At 36.8% G+C, this 19,152-nt stretch overlaps 1 protein-coding gene across 1 annotated transcript in view; it reads right to left on the bottom strand.

Moving 5' to 3' along the window:
- The window catches only part of DMGDH (dimethylglycine dehydrogenase), a gene marked incomplete at its 5' end in the record, with an annotated part of 39,519 nt that overhangs the window by 13,102 nt on the left and 7,265 nt on the right, over nucleotides 1-19,152 (bottom strand). The window contains 8 exons of the mRNA XM_010022103.1: nucleotides 1,411-1,541; nucleotides 4,055-4,220; nucleotides 5,075-5,228; nucleotides 5,393-5,562; nucleotides 9,878-10,076; nucleotides 11,284-11,532; nucleotides 17,455-17,659; nucleotides 18,108-18,272. Coding sequence (XP_010020405.1) covers nucleotides 1,411-1,541; nucleotides 4,055-4,220; nucleotides 5,075-5,228; nucleotides 5,393-5,562; nucleotides 9,878-10,076; nucleotides 11,284-11,532; nucleotides 17,455-17,659; nucleotides 18,108-18,272 — 1,439 coding nt within the window. The remainder of the gene's footprint in view (nucleotides 1-1,410; nucleotides 1,542-4,054; nucleotides 4,221-5,074; nucleotides 5,229-5,392; nucleotides 5,563-9,877; nucleotides 10,077-11,283; nucleotides 11,533-17,454; nucleotides 17,660-18,107; nucleotides 18,273-19,152) is intronic.

Genomic DNA, 19,152 nt, shown 5'->3' with positions numbered 1-19,152 from the left:
AAAATAACTGATTTAAATGAAATATAACAAGGAATTATGTTTTGTTGGTATTCATCTTCTCAGCAGCTCCCAGATCCACACTTCCTCAAAAAAAAATAGAATTATGTGATAGTCATACCCATCATTGATGTTAAACTGTTTTCTGGTGAATTACTGGTATATGAACACAGGCATCTTGGATACAGAGAGGAAACATGATCATTTAAATGGTTGGAACAGAGTTTTTGAGATACGAGAAAGAAGTGATCTCGTAGGACTGAAAACAGATCTGCCTTCAGATCCAGAATGTGTTAATAAAAAATCAACATACAAAAAGAGCAAGCAATAAACACAACGAATACATAAGAAGTTTCCAAATAAATTCCCTGTGTCAATAGAAGTGTACAACCAGGTTTGTTTCTTCCTTCTGTACAGTATTTAAAGTACCAGCAGGAAGTTCTGTTTTGATTTAGTCAAAACCAGCTCATATTGTCTTTCAGGAAGCTCACAAAATAAATGAAATACACATATTTAAAAATCTTATGAAGTACTATTAAGCACTATGATGTACATGAACACTTTGTTAAGCAGTGTTAAAAGATAGCAGGCACAGGGGAGCACCAAATGGGACTCTCGAAATTTTCTAGAAGTAAATGCACTAGATATGGTTCTGCCTTTGTTTCCTGAATGTGCCAATGGTCCTACTTATGAGACAGTTATGAAACAGTACATTATTCAATGTGTATTGGGATAGCAAAGTTCAGTCTTTTATATGTTGATTCATTCTGAATAACTGATTTGTCAGCAATCTCCGGTGAGAAAAATTCTTCTTCTTAATATGTAAGTACAGCCACTAATAGCAGTAGATATGTAATTTCCAGTGCTCATCTACGAAAGGCATTTTAATGAAGTCATTCTGCAACTGCTTCTACTTCTTTTCTTTCTGTTATTTTGTTTTATTACCCCAGATCCCAAAGCAGAAGACATTATCACTGTACCAGGAAGACTGCACTAGCAATCTGTATTGGCCAGGTCAGTGCCTGTGGGGTCATCCATGTTTAAAGCCAATTTTCTTTTTTGCGTAAGAGAAAACACTAGAAAGGAACAACCATGCTGTGTTCCATCATACAATGCCAAACACAAACAGGTTCAAGAACAAAACAAGAACCACCTCCATCAAAGTATATTACACAACTATCAGTAAATTCCCCCTTTTTCTACATCAGCAATAATCCAATCTGCAACTGCTTATACTTCAGGATTCAAGTCAACCAAGTTTCTAGGAAACCAAAATCAATAAATAAGTGGAATTCTCAGGAACTTAGTGAAATATTTATTGAGTAATAATAAAAAATTTGGCACTTAATGGAAAGGTTTCTATATTAATATGACTATAGGACTATGTACTTAGTGTATTAAAAATAAACTAACCTCAGGTCATGGAGTTCTGACCCTGAGCCAGTTACAAGCATAAATTCTCCAGGATACAGTTGAGATACTGTTAGCTCAGCATAAACTTTTCCTCTTGGTGTTAGCATATGGCTTATATTTGTGGAACCCACCTACAGAGTAAAATTTGCAAATATTAAGAATGCAAAATAAAATATTTGAATTCTTAAACGTTATGAAATATATGGAAATATGTCTTCACTTGAAAAAAAGCTTTTTTTTTATGGTTGTTCTCCTGTGCCATAATAGGAGTAGACAGATACACAACTGGCCAAGCTTAAGCTTTACAATTGAAACTACACATTTTTCTTTACTTAAAAAAAAAAAAAAAAGCAAAAATATGAAATAAGATAAATCAAGACCATTATAAATATTTGTTATTTGTGTATTAGACAAGGCATTCTTAAGCTACATTTGATTTAAGACTGCATTTTCAACATGAATTCAATCAGTTTTACTTTGTTCCCTGATCATCCAAATAAAAAAATTCTGTGTATTATTGACATAAATATTCTCTTTCAGCCATGTAAATAAGGGTTTCACATCCCAAAAGGATAAAAGAAACTTTGCCCCTTACTTTAAAGAACAAAATGCTGAGCTGGCTTATGCTTTTGTGGCCCTGATTTATGTATGCTTTTTTATTTTATGTAGTTGCTGACTATGAATCTACATCTCTGTACATTCGAATCAGGTTCTGTGTAGAAACATGATCCCTAGAGGCAAAATTTCAAATAAAAGTTACTTAGCTGTGACCATAAAACATATATATGTTCATACAGATATCAGCCATAGGAAGAGAAATATGAATGTGCGATAGATCTTGTGCTGTCTGGTTCCAGAGGCAAAATTTAATTCTTATTTCATTCTGCTTTCATAAGAACCTTGTCAATCACCCAGTCAGAGCCCAGACTCCAGACAATGAACAGAAAAAGGAAAAATATTGCAGATATTAACATTCTTTTGCAAGATCATATTACATTAATACAGTTACTCACATACTGCAGGCACATAGTTGAATTTTCAGGATCTAATGCTGGTCACACTCAACTTGGTTGTGATACAAGTATATCTCAGTAACTTCACTGAATTATTTTATGATGCAGATGATCATGAATGGCACCAAAACCCAGATGGCTTAAATAATCAACTTTGGTGATTGCTGGATTTTTTAGTGGACTCATAAACTGTTCATTCCACTTTGCCATCTAGCTTTCTTTTTTTCCTTAGTAACACTGATTAAACTCTATCAGAAGAACTAGCTTTGTTCTCATAATTTCCTGTTCAATCTTGCTTTCCCTTCATCACATAAGTATATTCACTGTTACCCATGCCCATTGATGACACTGTTACCCTGCCTCTACTCCAAGCTAGAAAGACAATAAATTTTCAATCTATATTGTTATCACAAAATTAATACAGTAAAAAAATATGACTACGTAGCAATTCAGGTTCTTCTTTTTCCTAAACTTATAGGATACCAGTCTTGTGTACAGCCTTCCCATTAAGTTGGCTCTGACCTCTGAGAAGTTACCTACCTTCATAACTATAGTCTTAGTGTACTTACTGTTTCCCTATGCTTCCTCCCTCTGGTGTCTGAAGTGGCTAAAACCATCGCCTACAGCAAACACTTTGTGCTGAAATGAGCAAAGCAGGAAGATAAAGGGTACCCCAAAGGGTAGTACCCTTTGGACTACCAAAGGGTAGTGTGGTGCACTACCATAAACTGAGGACCATTAATAAGAAACCTGGGATGGTTTGTCACAGTACACCATTTTTTGAAACATGATCATATTCTGATTATCTGTGAGCAGTCACAGTTGTGAAGAAAGGACAGGGTGAACTGAAAGCTGAATATCCTGAATATTTGGAGCCTTTCCTGTTCCAGCCAGCCAGGTGTAAAACAGAGTCAGTATAAGGGGGTGGAAAACAAGCATAGGTCACATTTGAAGAAAAGAAAAATTAAAAAAAACCCCACAACAGAACTGTTCCCTTGGGCATCCAGGAAGAGTACAACACCCAGCTACGGTCACGCAAAAGCACCTTTCACTGCTCTGCTCTGCTGCCTTAAGCTTCCACATTACAACACAGTTTTAAGCAGGCAGCTACCAAGCTATTCCACTATTTACTATTATAAAAGAATTCCAGGGGAGATTCAACTGGATTTCCTTAGACAAGGATTTGAAATGCAGGATGTCCTGTCCAAACATTAGGAAACACTTTTGTACTGGAAATGTGACTTAAGCAGAGCAACAGGTTGACCTGAGAGCTGGTGGAGGCTCCATCCTTAGAGATACTCAAAAGCCATCTGGACATAGCCCTAGACAAAGAGCTCCAGGTGACCTGCCTGAACAAGATGATCTTCAGAGGTCCTGTACAACACCAATCATTCTATGATTCAGTGATCTCTGCCAAAAGGTACTTATGCTTGGGGCTGCTCTAATATAAACACTACTGCTCATGCTCTTAACTGAGTGAAATACATCTCCTTGCACAGCAATTTCTCCAAAGGATCTGAGTGTTCATTATCTGAAAGATATGGCAATAATATTGTGTTTCATTTTCCATTCCTGAAGCAGATCTTGTTTGTCTAAATCCTATATTAAAACAGTTATCACTGTCCATTTACCTTTGGAACAACATTTGCAAACAGATGATCCAGCATCTTAACAGAATCTGTGCCTTTCACTTTAAACTTGCCAAATGGTGACAGGTCAATCACACCGACATTTCCCATAACCTGTTTATACTCACGACCTACAGGGTCAAACCAATTTGTGCGTCGAAAACTGGGCCTGAAACAGAGCATTTAGACACATAAAACATCATTTGGAAATTTTGTGCTCTTTTCAGCAAAAGGTAGTTTCTACCTTCTTCAGTTTAATAATCATTCAAAAGAGATAGACTTTCCTAACTGTAGGTAGCTTACCCAATATTTTCCTTGGCCTAACATAGCTTAATTATTAAAACCTTTTAACAACAGAGAAAGATATGGGTTATTTTATCAACCATTTTGTACAATCAAATGTCAACTGTTCAAATGTTAGAAGAAGTTGTGGTCTGTCGTGTAAATTTACAGCATACTTTGTCGGTGAATCATGTATTTGAGTTTAAGGTGTCAGAGGCTTTATTTCTGAACAGCAAAGTGTGTTTCTCTATTCTTTTAGGAGCCTCATTTAGATTGGGGTTCAAGTATCCTTGTGGAAAACATTTATTTGCTGGATGTTCCCTGATGCAAGCAGGTAACTATGTGGACAGGCACAGAGCAGGGGAAAAAGAATTTAAAAAACCCGTAAGATGATTTGGCGTATCCTTTCCTGAGAATTACATAGAGAGAAATGAGCTTTTTCATGAAAACATCATCCTATGCTGCTGATCAAATAATAGTAAAGGGTGAAAAATACAAATTTGTAATGAACTTAGTCCTCTCTAATCTGTTCCTTACGCTAGGCTGCTCCCTGATATCCTAATCCTAGCGAAGTAACAGGACACCTTGATGCATTATCAGAATTAAGTGGGTTCTAAACTATGGAAAAACTAAGAATGGAATATCTACCTAATTGATACATTTAGTTGAAATGAATAATAAATGTATGTTTCTCATTAATTTTATCTCGGGGAGGGGGAGAGAAATTAATCTTTCATTTACTTGTATCCAGTCTCATCTCCAGGTTTGTAGAACCAATGAGGTTGCTCCCATCCTGCATGAAAGCCCATTGAACATTTTGACTTCAGCAAATCATACAGCCCACTGGTTCTCTCTGTTGGTCTTCCAGCAAATCTTTCTTCTTTAGGATAACCAACTAAAGGGGAAAAAAAATCCAGCAAAACCCAAACCAAAAATAGATGGCATACTAAGATCCTCACCAAGACAGAATACATGTATAATGGACAAAGAAATCTAGAGGTAGGCTTTGTCGGAATCCATTTTCGGGATATAAGTGTATTTTTAAAAATACCTTCTTACCAATGTTATTAAAACCGTAAGATTCTCTTGCTTTGGCTGCTGTGTATTCTATGGTGGTCCACTTTCCATAGCGGTTGGGATCTAATTCTATCAGGTCAAATGGAGGTTCCCCCTCAAGGATCCAGTCACTGAGGTATTTTCCTATGCCACCAGCATGTATAATGCCATACCTTGAAAACAGGAAAAAGTACTGCAGTGTCAAATCTTTTATGTTTTGTTTTTAAAAATCAGTACTAGCATATACTACTGATATACCCCCTAAAGTATTTTAAATTTTTCCATGTTTTATTGTTGCTGTTATCATTCTGTTTTATCTTGTTTTCCAATATTACATACTTTATTGACAGATATTTCTACTACCCCACTGTCAGCAGCAGAATGCCATTGCTAATACACAGCTGTTGCCATGCTTGACATTACAGCAAGCTCTTTCATTCCCTAAAGTCCAGAATTTCACAATCTTTTCCATAGATATTAAAACTCTTTTTCAACTAAGAAAGTTTACAAATTTATGATATCTGTTAAATACACTGTCTAGTTATAGAATACCTCTTCTTTTTCAATCAGGTTTAATTAAAACAGACTCAGATTTGAAAACCAGACTGAGAAATTCTGGCAGCTACCTTGTTTATTTGCATTACAGTGACAAGAGCAACAGCAGCAGAAGTCATGAGACAACACTGCCACAAGAGCTTTAAAGAAGTTGAAATACCAGCAGTAAGCAGTACATTTTATATTGTTCTACAGAAAACCGGGGAACGTAGAGGAATTGGGCATAAAACGACAAGGTATGTTTGCAGTGGTGCCAAAGTTTGAGAACTGCGTTTCTTCACCTGATTTACTTTCTCTGTTCTCTTTCAGAAAGCTTATGTTAACAGAATAAGTAGATAGCCATTTTGTGCTGCTTGTTGGTAGCAAAAGCTTGTCTTGTTTCTACATAATGAGTATATGAAGGATCAAGCTATGGAGCTCTCTAGTTAAAAACTTACATTAAAGGAACAACACCAGACAGAAAGGTAGATGCTCAGAAGTTATAAAGTGATAAATTTCAGATTTTCTCACTTAAACGTTTGTGCATATTCTAACTTTTGAAATGCTTGACATCTTGACATCCATAGGGAAAAAGCTGTGTGCGAAATGTGTTTCTGTGAGGTACCCAAACTAGACAACTGGAGACAAGGAACTTTGTTGTGCTGCAATATATGTTATATGGCTACTTGTCTACGTATGACCAAACTGTACTTAGTGTAATGCTAAACTACAGGCACCTCAGATTTGACACTGAAATATTTCATGACAAATAATTATTAATACCAAATGATGTAATCTTTTAAATACCTCGGTGAATTAGTTTGCCATATCTAAAAAAAAAAAAAAAAAAGTGTCAAAATAGATTTCTGTCTAGGGAAAATGTGAAAATAAATTCTTAACTGTTTGTGAAATGCTCCAATAAGCACAACAGAAAAATCTCTAACGAAATAGTAAGTCTGTCCAATCCAAGTGTAGATTAGCATGCGGCAATCAGATCACATCATTCACACTGAATAGCAAAGCCAAAACAAACTCGAACTGCTGCTCAGCAACTTTGCATTCTGAATTCTATGTCCTCAATTAAATAGGCAAGGATCTTACAGAAAAAAAAACCAACCCCTTATGTAATCATTTCATTATAATGCACATGCATAAGAAGATTGAATTCAGGTTACATAGACAACTTAATTCTGGCACTTCTAGAATGCCTGACCTCATAATATTCATGAAGTAATTTTGGTATAGTGGGGGTTTATCTGCTATTTATTTATTTATTTAAATTAAACAGAAATATCGAACAGCTGAGTACATGAAGTAATTCTGCCAAACACTCCTTTAGGCTGTTCAGCATAAATATTCAGTCTCTCAGCACAAACTTCTATCACCACAGCTGATGCAGTAAGGATGAGTACTTGAAAACTGCCACTCTGCAAGTGCTACAGAAGAATTAGCCATTGCTGGTGTTAATGTAATTAGGCAGCTCTTAGTTATTCATGGGTATAAGTTTCATGACCATGGCTATGACACCTTCAAGAAAGCTTCAGAAGAAGTTTTAGCCACTTTAAGCCTCCCTGCACCATTCACTGCAGCCAGAACCATAGGGGAACAAACCCCAGTTCTGCTACACAAGAATGAAACACATGCAGTGCAGGGACAGGCTATTACAAGCAGCTGCAGAGAATGGAACAGTTTAGGCATGCTAGCCTTCATACAAAGATTTAGAGAAAATTCCTTTAGTGAACACAAACTGCCCTTGTTTTTCTCTCCTTCCAGTCCCTGCCAGATTATCTTCTCCATCGTCCCTGTCCTATTCTTGTGTTTTACTTAAGAGTCCTTGTTTCTCACTGATTTTTGTCTCATTCCATTCCTTTTTCCCAGGAAATCTGAATCCCTGCACACTACGGTCCTTTTTATGGGACTTTTTTCCCAGGTCTTGTAATTTTTCTAATCTATTTGTGCAGGAAAACTCCTGGTCAGCCTCTGGCTGTGGATACTACTGTAGACAGAATGCAGGAATCTTAATGCAAGATTTAGTGAGTCCCTAGTAAGTGTTTATAAGCCATAAGATTTACAAAGGCTCGTGAATGGGACTCATGGATAGATTTTGTGAAGAATGGCAGAAAGGCATATCTTTGGGAAGAAGGTCACTTCTGCCAAATTTTAAGTTCATTCTAAGTAAATGGTGTGATTAGAGATTTACAAAAGAAAGACTTCATCCCAAAAACATTAACGCAGCAAAACTACATACTTTCCAATAATCTCGTTCTTTGGAATGATTACAATGCTTTGACTATATTTTTCTGAATAAAATTCTAGCCTGCTTGTGTTAACGTTTTTGAAGCCATAAGTAACTGAAAATGGGAAGCATTGAGCAACCTTAATAACAAGCTCTGTTAATTATACCTAGTAACTTCTTTGCATGTTAAAATGCCTAGCAAGCTGCTAATTTTAGATAATAAGAATCCCCTAAACTAACAGCACTAAGTCCTCTGTCACAATGTCCCTGCTGGTTGACTATGAGATAAGGATTTGCTAATGCACACAAAAAATTACAACACTGGTAGAAACACTGCAGTGACCCAGAAACACAGAACAGAGAGTCAAAAGTCCCTGAAAAGCAGACAAGGCAATCCACTGACTGCAACTCAGTTGCAACCTGTGTCTAAATATTTAGAGATTAATCAAATTCCTGAAAAAAAGTAATTTGAAGAAACTTAGGTGTGTAAAACTAGTCTTCAGTTTTTCCTATATGGAACTTTGATTCTACTCCAATTGACACCAGTGAAGGAAAACAGGCTCCAAAGTCTGGCAGCAGAGTAATGAACTTAACAGTCTTTTTGGCTAACAAGGACTAGGCAAACCACTTTTGTAACTATAAGTTCTGCAAATGTTACTAAAAGATAACAAATTTATTTGTTTATTTTTTTTAATCCAGGCAGGAAAGGTGAATACCTTTCACAAGCAATCATTGCAAAATTACCAAACCTTTTTATTTTGAGGACCTCAGAAAGCATGTTGGTGATACTGCCTTATCTTGTGATCTGAGGGTTTGTTTGGTTTGGATTGAAAGAAAACTGGAAAAAGCTGAGCTGGATTTTGAACAGCAAATTAGGCAATTGGAAAAACAATGTAAAAAGAATGTGTTCAATAACATGTGCCTGAAACTGTATTCAGTTCATTCTGTCCATCTTGAATCAATGCTCAGAGTAAAACAGTTAAGGAGAAGTCAGTAAGGATTTTGCTAGTGACTTCAGTGCAGCCAAAGTATATAAGATGTAAAATTCATTCAAAGAAAATATCATAATAGGCAGAAGAAGGACATCAGTAAAACACTTACTCCTTTTGTCACACTGCCCTCTTAATTTTCTTTCCTCCGACACCCAGCAATGTCATTTTCCAGCTCAACCTCCAACAGTCAGAACCACTACTGTGTTCATATCCCTAGAGCAGTCAGTTACCCAGTATGCTGGCAGTGCCTTCTGCTTAGTACACCTTTAATGCTTCACCTTAAAGTTTATACTTCATATGAAAAGTTCTCCCTGTACCACTCAATCTTGCCCAACTTCATTGACACCAGTTTCTGCATAAGCCAAATGACTGCTGAATACAGTGTAATCCAAAGCAACACAAAAAATGAACTGTGCATTGTAAAACCCAGCACATTTATGACTTTGACTTGCTGCACAGACAGTACCAAGTACTACTCATTTCTTTCTGCACAAGTGACACAAATATTTGCTTCCAGAATGAAAGGAGGAGACAAATCCAAAAATTAGTGAGAGTTATGAAGAAGTAGGAGAGAAGGATGAGATTCTGTTATGTGGGTAGTGGCAATTAAGACTATTTCCAATACATTTTACAAAAAATATGTGCAAATTCATAAAAATGTGAAAAGCTTGAGCTGACTCCCATTTTAACAATATGACAGACACAAGTTGTCATGCATTTACTCACCCGAAACCGATAGCTACCCAGTAATTTCTGACACCCTGATGTGGTCCCACCATAGGAAGAATGTCTGGAGAATAGGTGATAGGACCCGCAATTGTGTTTACTATGTCTGCTTTTTTCAGAACAGGGACCATTTCCATGGCAGCTTCAATGTGCTCCATTATTCTGTCTAAATCAGACTCAAAAAGTTCTTTTCCAAAACCTGCACAAATATTTGTCTTTTATTATATACTTCATTACACTGAAAATACTGACATTTTAAATACAGTTATGCAATCCATATATATGAAACTTAAATGGAATTCATCAGTGTGTATGTTTAAGCCTTTGCTATCCTACATAAGAAAAATGGTGTCTATAAATCTTTAGTTACTTGTAGGATCCAGTTTATTGTCACTGCAGTTATACTGTTCTTTATACATATTTATTTAACCCTGAGGTCATGCAAATTCAACAATGAAGTAGAGAGAAAGTACAAAAACACAAAAACTTCTTTCTATGTTATTAAGACCCACTTATTTTTTTCAATATGACAACAATTTTGGGAGGGAAAGAAAGATATTATCTGTGTCAGCTTATGATTTCTATGGTGTTCAGTGAATTTGAGGATATATTTTACCCTTGAGTCTGGGCTCTAACAATTATTGAACATTACTCTGTAGAGGGACTTGATGCTATTAGAGACAATAAGTTCAGGAAGCTGTGACAGTGCAGTCCAGAACCCAACAGTGCTGATTGCTCTTCCTTAGGAAACACGTTGTGGGTTTTTTTAAACAGCAACACTATTGACTTAACGCGTCTTCCTGTTTAGAAGTGAATGGAATGGTGGAGCCTAAATATAAACACCGATTATCTTTGGTTTTGGTTTTTTTTTTTTTTTTTTTAATAAACAGCAGTATGACATAGGATTTTTTTGTACAAAAATTCTATACAAATGTATAGCTTTCTTGCACTTAAATAGAAGTACAGCATTTTGTTTAAGGCATTCTTTTGCCATACCTCTGTTCCTATTGGACAACCACATTAGGGGAACAACAAAAATCCAGAGCCCCTGTCAGTATGTTGGAGAGAACTGTAGCTTAGAAAAATTCCTGTTCAGTTGCAAAAGGCTACTAACACAGATTTGGTGACTGCATCTAATCACAACACACTTGCACGTGTTCAGAGAATAGGGTAAAACTGTGTCATAGACGTGCATTTTGTGCTTTCTGGTGTTACGTTTTTATTTCTATTCACCCTTACCGTTAGAGTTGCAACTGTTCTTTGAAAAGATGTTTCTACATTACAATCATGCACTGCAAATATTCTCTATTTTCCATCACATAAGGCAGCATGACAGGCTGGGATTTATACACATTAAAATATTTGCTAGTGTTTACCAAGTTTAAAGATTTAATGTTCTTAATTACCTGGTGGAACTCCATTTGTTACCCATGAGTCCTGCAGCTTCATCTTCTCCCCACTTTCATACGGACCAAATAAAAGACCATCCCTTTCTTGCCGCAGATAATATGATCCTTCTAAGTCACGAATCACAGGCAATTCTGTTTTTAGGGCTTTCACTTCAGGGATAGTTGATGTCACAACATACTGATGATGAACAGGTACGAGAGGGTGCTGCAGGCCAATCATCTTGCCAATGTCACAGGCCCAGAAACCTAGAGAATACAAAAATCAAAATAGAAATATTCAAACACTAATTTCAGTGAATGGAAAATAACGGTAAAACAGTTGCAGGAAGGGCTGAGCTTTATGCAATGTAACAAAGAACTATTTTTCCATACTTTTAAATTTTCAAATTATTTGTTTACATTATAAAGCATAATCTTCCTTCCATAATTCTATGTCCTTGTTCCTAATTATACTACCATATGTTACTCTACTATACAGATACTTAAAAAAAATTAAATCAGTAAAATACAAATTAGGCTTCTAAAAGTTCAGAAGATAATTTAACTAATGGTCCCATAAACCCCATGGTTTATTTCAGTAAAGTATGTCTGCAGTGCAGTCCTAGCAAAGTCAGAGACACTTAAAAACCAGAATAAGTTAGGTCACATCACAGGTGTTAACCTAATGTTTTACTATCAACCACATGAGCTTGTATGCTTTTCCAGGAACGTAGTCATCTAACACCCCAACAGTCCAAGGCAGTACTTTAAGCCAGCTAACCTCAAGAATTTAAGTTTTTCTCCTCTTTCACATACATCATGTGACTCATATTAGTTATATCTCCCACACAATAATCAACTCATGATGGTGTTCGTATTGGTGAGTTGTCAGTGTGCTCTCCCATAGCTGTCAATTAAAAATTCCAGTACAGACTTTGACCAGAAAATACAAGCAACAATCTCCCTGCCCCTGAAGCCTGCTCAAGGTCCTTCATGTATACTACTAGGTGAAGTTAAAGAAGACGCAAATCTTCTCTGTTATGGTTAAGCTGTTAAGACACATTCATTTAGGGACTACCTGTGTCAAAGTCAAGGAGCTGAAGCCACTTAACTGCCAGACTTGTTAGTTTGGGCTTTGCATCATGGCTTACATCTGTAGTAGGGTGGGAAGATAAAGACCTGGGAATCAGATGGATATAACTGACTGGGATGGCAGCTGCTCTAAGGAGCTTGTAATACCCCTCAGGTCCACTCTCCTGACTCTTTGGATCAAGGAGCAGAGATGTCAGAAGTGGGAATGGGGGAGGAATCCAGTGAAGCAAGAGTTTCAGTGGAGGTGAGGACTTGGAGAAGGCAAAATGGAAGAGCAGGAAGAGGTAGCAGAGCCTTCCAAATAAAAGGCTATGTGCTGTATGGCACCCAGGAAAAGAAGTCAGGTCAGCCTGGTTTCTGTGTAACCAGCTGACTCCAAATTGTTCATGAAAAAATATGTCCAGCAAGATTTTCTGCCTAACACAGCTGCCTCTTTCTCCTGGGATTTACACTCATGCTGCCTAGTTTAACATACAACTTTTCTCCTTTTTGGTGCTTAATTGTCTTAACCATATGCTCTTACCTCTCTCTTCAATTTCATATTCTCCAAAATCTGGTCAAAATTTAGCTCTCAGGGCCCTGAGGGTGCTAAAAGGTGTTATAGAATCATAGAACACCAGTTTGGAAGAGCCCTCGAGGATCATCAACCTTTCTTTGTAAAAAGTCTAGACATTAATGACCGGGATCATCAGTGATCCTGAGCAGACTCACTTGGGACTTCCACCCATGTCCCTGCCCATAGCCCCAGGAGCCTCATTTCAGGTCAGCTCAGGGCTGTCAGAACCTGTCTGAGCTGGTTTGATCGTACCTGTGCCTGTTTACAGCTCTGTCACAACCATGTCTGTGCCTGGCCATGGACCACATTGATCCAGACCCTGATCCATGGACTTCTTCCCAGTTTGACCTCAGCCCAGTCTCATCTCTGTGCTCCCAGGCACTGTCTGACCCCGGTTACTGCCACCAAAGCTGTTCCTGACCTGTGGATCAACTTTCTGGCTTGGCCTCAGCAGGGCTTCACCACTATGGATCTACCATAGTTATCCAAAACATCCTTTAAGGCTAATGAAACCTGAACTATACCCCCTTATACAAAAACCAAAACCAACCAACCAAACAAACAAAAAAACCCCAAAAACTCCAAAAAAAAAAAACCCCACAAAATCCCCCAACAAAACCAAAAAACCCAACCCAACCAACCAACAAAAACAACCAAAAGATTCTAATAAAGTTGCATTTCTAGCACATCTGCAAGGGTTTCCTCCATTACACATGGCAAATACAAATGTGGATTTAAGTGGAAGCTAGCAATCTTTAAGGAACGTCTTCTGATTTGGGTATTTCCATGTCGCCAACAAAGAAAATTATTTTAAGGTAAGGTCAGCTAATGATCCATGGAGGAGAAGGAAAGGTGAAGTAGTAGAAAAATGGGTCTTTGAAATGTAGATTTTTCTTTTTCAAAATAATATTAAATTTCTTAACCATTAAGTTGCAGATGTACATTACAAATATAGGTGATTTTAAATAGCTTTTGAGTTACAGGCAAATAGTTCAGATTTGCTCAAAATCAAATCTTAAATACTGTATTTCTAAAAAAATCACGATAAGTGCTTATTTAATTGCTTAGAATAACAACAGCTGACATTTACTAAATTAAAAATATTACAATTTCTGTGCTTAAACTGTTTGAACCATGTGCAAAGCTATTACAAACATAAAAATGGTAAAGGAAGAACACGTCTGAAACAAAATTCTAATTGGAAGCAGATGTCAAGTTCTATATCACACATAGTAGAGATAAACGAAGGCATTAATTATATCTTTAGGACATTTGTGAAGATTAAATTGTAGGGATTGCAAACATCTGATGCTGAAATATTTAGTAGTGGTATTAGCACATCTGCTGAACTATGTAATCTGTCTCTTGTTTTTTAAAAAATCTTCCATTACTATGCATATATAAATGGTTGAATATACAGTGTGTACATGTCTGCAAACGTGTGCTTATATACACACACACATACTGTATATGTAAACTAAATTCACTATTTTTGTAGACTTTAATCAAACATTCCCTTATAAATAGGCTGCAAATCACTGCAGCAGGCTCAGTACCAGTTAGCTCCTGTCAGGGATTATTTATTAGGCATCTGCTTTCTTCCAAAATGGACATCTCACATAAGGAACAGCTAAAGATTGGTTGAAACTAGTTTGTTCCAGTTCCACAGCAGATGTCAGTTGGGGGATGAGAGGGAGAGAGAATATAGAAAGCCTTCTGATACATTTTTCTCTGCTCATATTGCAACATGAGCTTAAAATACGAGCTCTGAATGATACCAGTCATGATCTGTAGTGGAATGAGGCAAGGCTGAGAAGAACGAATGTTAGCTGAGAGAACATTTACAAGAGATATGTGGTATACAGTATTGATTTCACACCCTTAGCCAGAATGTTAAGCAATATGTGCTTCAAATGTTCATTTTAGCTGAACAGTTGACTACACAAGAGAATTAACTAAATCTATTGTTGACTTAATAGCTTACTGAATAATAAAATGAAACATGAAAATTTCACGAGGGTGCATTCTAATTTTTGCAAGTAAACTCTGAAAAGCATTTACTAGAAAACTCTGCTTAGTGTCAACTTGATAAATAAGCCAAAGAAAGAGAACTACACTACAAAAATATAAGGAAACGACTACATCTGTGATGATACTTCATCCATATGATGCAGAGCAAATGGCTAGGAATAATGAGAGCCTAGAAGTTTGCGGCCTAAATAAGAAGTCTGATTGCCAAAAGACCTGCCTTCCCATTCCAGAATCTTGGATCATTATTGACCAATATACCCATACTGTGTAACAAATGACATAACAATCCTATTAGTAAGACAGCTTGTGATTTTGTAACTGAATGCTGTCCCATAATTCATGCCTGAAAGCCATGAACTGACAGTCAAAGTCAATCAAATATTAATGCTTCTCATCTTCTAAGTGCTTAACTTTGCAGCCTAAGTAAAATTCTTTTAATCTGGCTTCCCTGTTTGTGTGGTTCAGTATGCTAAAAAGCATACTGAACTCTTCTAGTTCTCTTTATCTCTAAAAATGTCAGTATGTGGTACCCATAACCACACTTACAACTTCAAGGTGAACTTTTTTCAGATCCCTGATATTTTAGCTAGGCATATAGCAATAACGGGTGATCACCTACATATGAGAGGTATATGATGAGAAACCACACTTTTCAGTGGGTTTCCCAGTTAGTCTTTACTGAAAGCCTGGAATGATCTAATGCAGGGCTGTCTACATTCCAGACACTGAAAGAAAAGTCACCCAGTAATGCCCATCTTCTCAGAGTTAACCCTTTTATCCCATTCCCTCCAAATTCCTCAGTGTCCCAATCTTTTCTCTTCCCCATCTGTGCTTGTCCCATACCTGGTCTTATTTTCCACTGTCTAAAGCTCTACTCTTCTTACTTCAGTCTGTACATCCTTCTTCAGCTATGTTGTCTCCATGTGCAAGTCAGCCTCACTTGTCAAATCCTGTTCTGCCTGCCTTCTCTTCCAATCTGCTCTCGTCTACCTCTCCCTTGCTATTCTGCCAGTCATTCAGGCTCAGACTGCTCAGGCAGCCCCACTGTTCCAGTCCCAATTTCACGCACAACCATTCTTACAGTATCGTTCCTAATCTTTTTGCCTGAAAACCTCCAGCTGCAGTTCCCTTAATGAAACATTTTCAGATGCCTTTCCACTATCCCTCTCCATGGTCCCCACTGTTGCTATCCTCGCAGTCCTTCCCAGTTTGATCTTCCTTATTCAGCACGTCCTCTAGCACACTAGCTGCCAGTGCTTCCAACCACCTCCAAGAACCTTTCCCAAGCATTTCATTCTCCCAGTCCAACTCACTCATAATTCCAATTCTTAGGCATGACAACCAACAAGAGTCTCTGTCTCACTTGATTTCTCTGTTTTATCTGCTTTGCACTAGAAATAGATGGGTTTTTCTTGTCCACCACATAGATGTAGAAAGGAATTATAAAGATATATTGTTGCTCAGTTCACTTGTCCCATCTGAGAAAGAAGTCCTTTTAAGCCATCACAGCTTCCTACTGGAGCCTGATAATTCACTGAGATTGGATATATGAAAGACTCATGCCCTAAAAATGCAGATATGATTCATTTTGAGACAGACAGTCTGCAAAAGTTTCATCCTAATGGTAAATATTCAGAATGTTTTCAAACAATTGAAAGCAGAAAGTCTTATACTAGGAAGTAAAGGGTATGAGGTACCAACAGTTTCACCAATAATACGTAATTCTATAACTTATATAAAGACACATAAAAATAAGTGAAGTTTGGGTTGAATACAGGTCTTTAGACCTATCGACTTCTTTAAGAAAACAAAAACAAATCCAAAGACTTTTGCCCAAAAGCTCTTCGAAGCAGAAATATTGGTTTGGCTTCTTTAACACAATGAAGAATAAAAATTGCACATGTAAATACGGGCTCCTTTGAGTTAGAGTATCTTTATTACATGAAAAAATGTATCGTTAAGCCAAGCATATGATTAAAATACTACTCAAAGGGCAACAAAAATCTTACATTTCAAGGGTATGTGGACAGAGTTAAATCTTAGAGAAAGATAACACTAAAATAGACAGGGTTATCTTACTTGCTGCAAATCCTCAATCTCTTTGAAGAAATAGTGAAGACTTTTCTGTTTCATTTGTACAGCCCATCTCCCTTCCTAAGTAGCTTTCATAGAGGACAATATGCACAGGCAGAAGCCTCTCTTCTACACAACTTACCCTAGAACAAAAAAGGTCTCTTCTGCTATTAAAATCTAACAAGACAGCCTTGTCTCCTGCTGGAGACAAACCAGAAAGAAATCTTTTTGATGCCCAGTCGAGGACAATTAATGTAAGAGCTAAATTTTCACAAAACTGTAAAGTAATAGGTGCGAAGTATATTTTACTACAAACCAAGTGAATGTCCGGAAACATATATTGCTTATTCCTGTAATCCACATAATTCGGTACAGATGCTCTGTGTCAGCCTGTTTGTAAATATGAAGAGTATACAAATGCTTATGTTAAATCCTACCTGCAGCATTCACAATTCTTTTTGCTCGAATTATTCCAAGTGGAGTTTCAACTTCCCATGTTCCATCTGATCGGGAGTTCAGGTTGGTCACTTGGACAGGGTAATTTATTTGGGCACCATATTTTCTGGCTCCTGCAGCCAAGGCCATAGTGAGAGAATAGGGATCAATATGACCATCTCCAGGGTTATACAGGCCAGCTAAAACCTAAGAGGAGGTAAAATCCCACAAAATTTAAAAAATTAAAACTTACTAAAATTAACAATTTTTTTAAAACTCACTTTCTTTCTTGAATGCAGTAAACCTTAAGGAGTCAAAGCAAAGCAAATTTTCAAAACATATGATAATATCAGGGCTACAGCTATCCAATTTAACAATGGTCTAAAGAAGTTGTTTGGTTCTTCTGTGCAATTAAAGGTTGCAATGCTTTAATATTATAGTATTATATATTGCAATTAATAGTATGCATTCTGGCATACAGTATGCACTAAAATGCATGTGAGTCTGATTTTAGCTTATAATTCATCTTTTTTCACTGGAAACCAAGAATTTATTGTACAATTTGTATAAAGGGAACAGACCTTCTGTCTACACATCTGATAGACCAATATTTAATTGCAAAGGAAGTTATTTCCCATAAAATCAGGTTCTTTACCGTATCCATGTTCAATAAGGGAAATAGCTCTTGTACTTTCTCAGGCGTGATTAAGTACTGCTCTGTTGGGTGCCAACCAGCCCGAGTCATTTGGTATTTGAATTCATCCACCCTAGTAGGAGTTGAAGCAATTCTGATGCTGCCAGGCTGATGAAATCCCACAGCCTAAAACAAAGAGCAAAAGCTAATTACTTAAAGAACCTTTTCTTACCTCCGAAAATGTTCCTATGCTATGGGAACTCTAGGGACTAGGATTTTTTTTGTCACTAACATCACTGAAAAGAGATTAAATAAAGTTAGATGCCCTTGAAGGAACAGAACTTAGATGTAAACTCCTAGAGAAAGTAATTTCTAAAAAAATAATTCATCAAACTTCCTAGGTTAATACTTACTATCTTCAAAACAGTTGTAAAAACCTTTTATTGAATGTCATGATGCTATTATTTTTATTAATGTTGAATATTTGTAATCTTACACTTTCAAAAGTAGAATCACATACATTTCAAAAATAAATACGTAATTGCTTATGTTAAAGCCTATCACCTGCATAATTTTCTATTGAGATGCTGCAGAATACATTTAACTGGCTAAGCACCTTTATTAACACAGTGAATAACCACCCGCCTTTTTTTGTCTCTTTAATAAAGTGGAAATCCTTAAATAGCTGGACATCTCATGCTCACTTTCTGATATACACTATTTATTTGATGGGATATTAATATGGCTGAGTAAGTCTTTCAGTAGAACTCACAATGATAATCTGCTGAGCATCTTACCTAGATGAGCAGTAGAAAGAAGAAAAAACCACTTTATTACGATTGTCAAGTTTTTAGACTAGTACAGTGAGGATCATGCAATTTCTGCTGAAGTCTGAAGCAATCATGAATTTAGTGAACAAAAACTGTATGGCTGAATGATGCCAGATAAAAAAAGACAGCTCCTGTGTTTCTTTGCATACCCATTCCTTAAGTCACTAAATAAAAACACATCTCTGAAAGAGATGGGAAGAATTACAGCAATCTTCTCAAGTACAGACAGAGTCATA

The sequence above is a fragment of the Nestor notabilis genome, unplaced genomic scaffold, assembly GCF_000696875.1.
Source record: "Nestor notabilis isolate BGI_N333 unplaced genomic scaffold, ASM69687v1 scaffold34639, whole genome shotgun sequence".
NCBI classification, from domain to species: Eukaryota; Metazoa; Chordata; class Aves; order Psittaciformes; family Psittacidae; genus Nestor; species Nestor notabilis.
The sequence above is the reverse complement of the archived record's forward strand: the minus strand, read 5'-3'. Positions and strand labels throughout refer to the sequence as shown.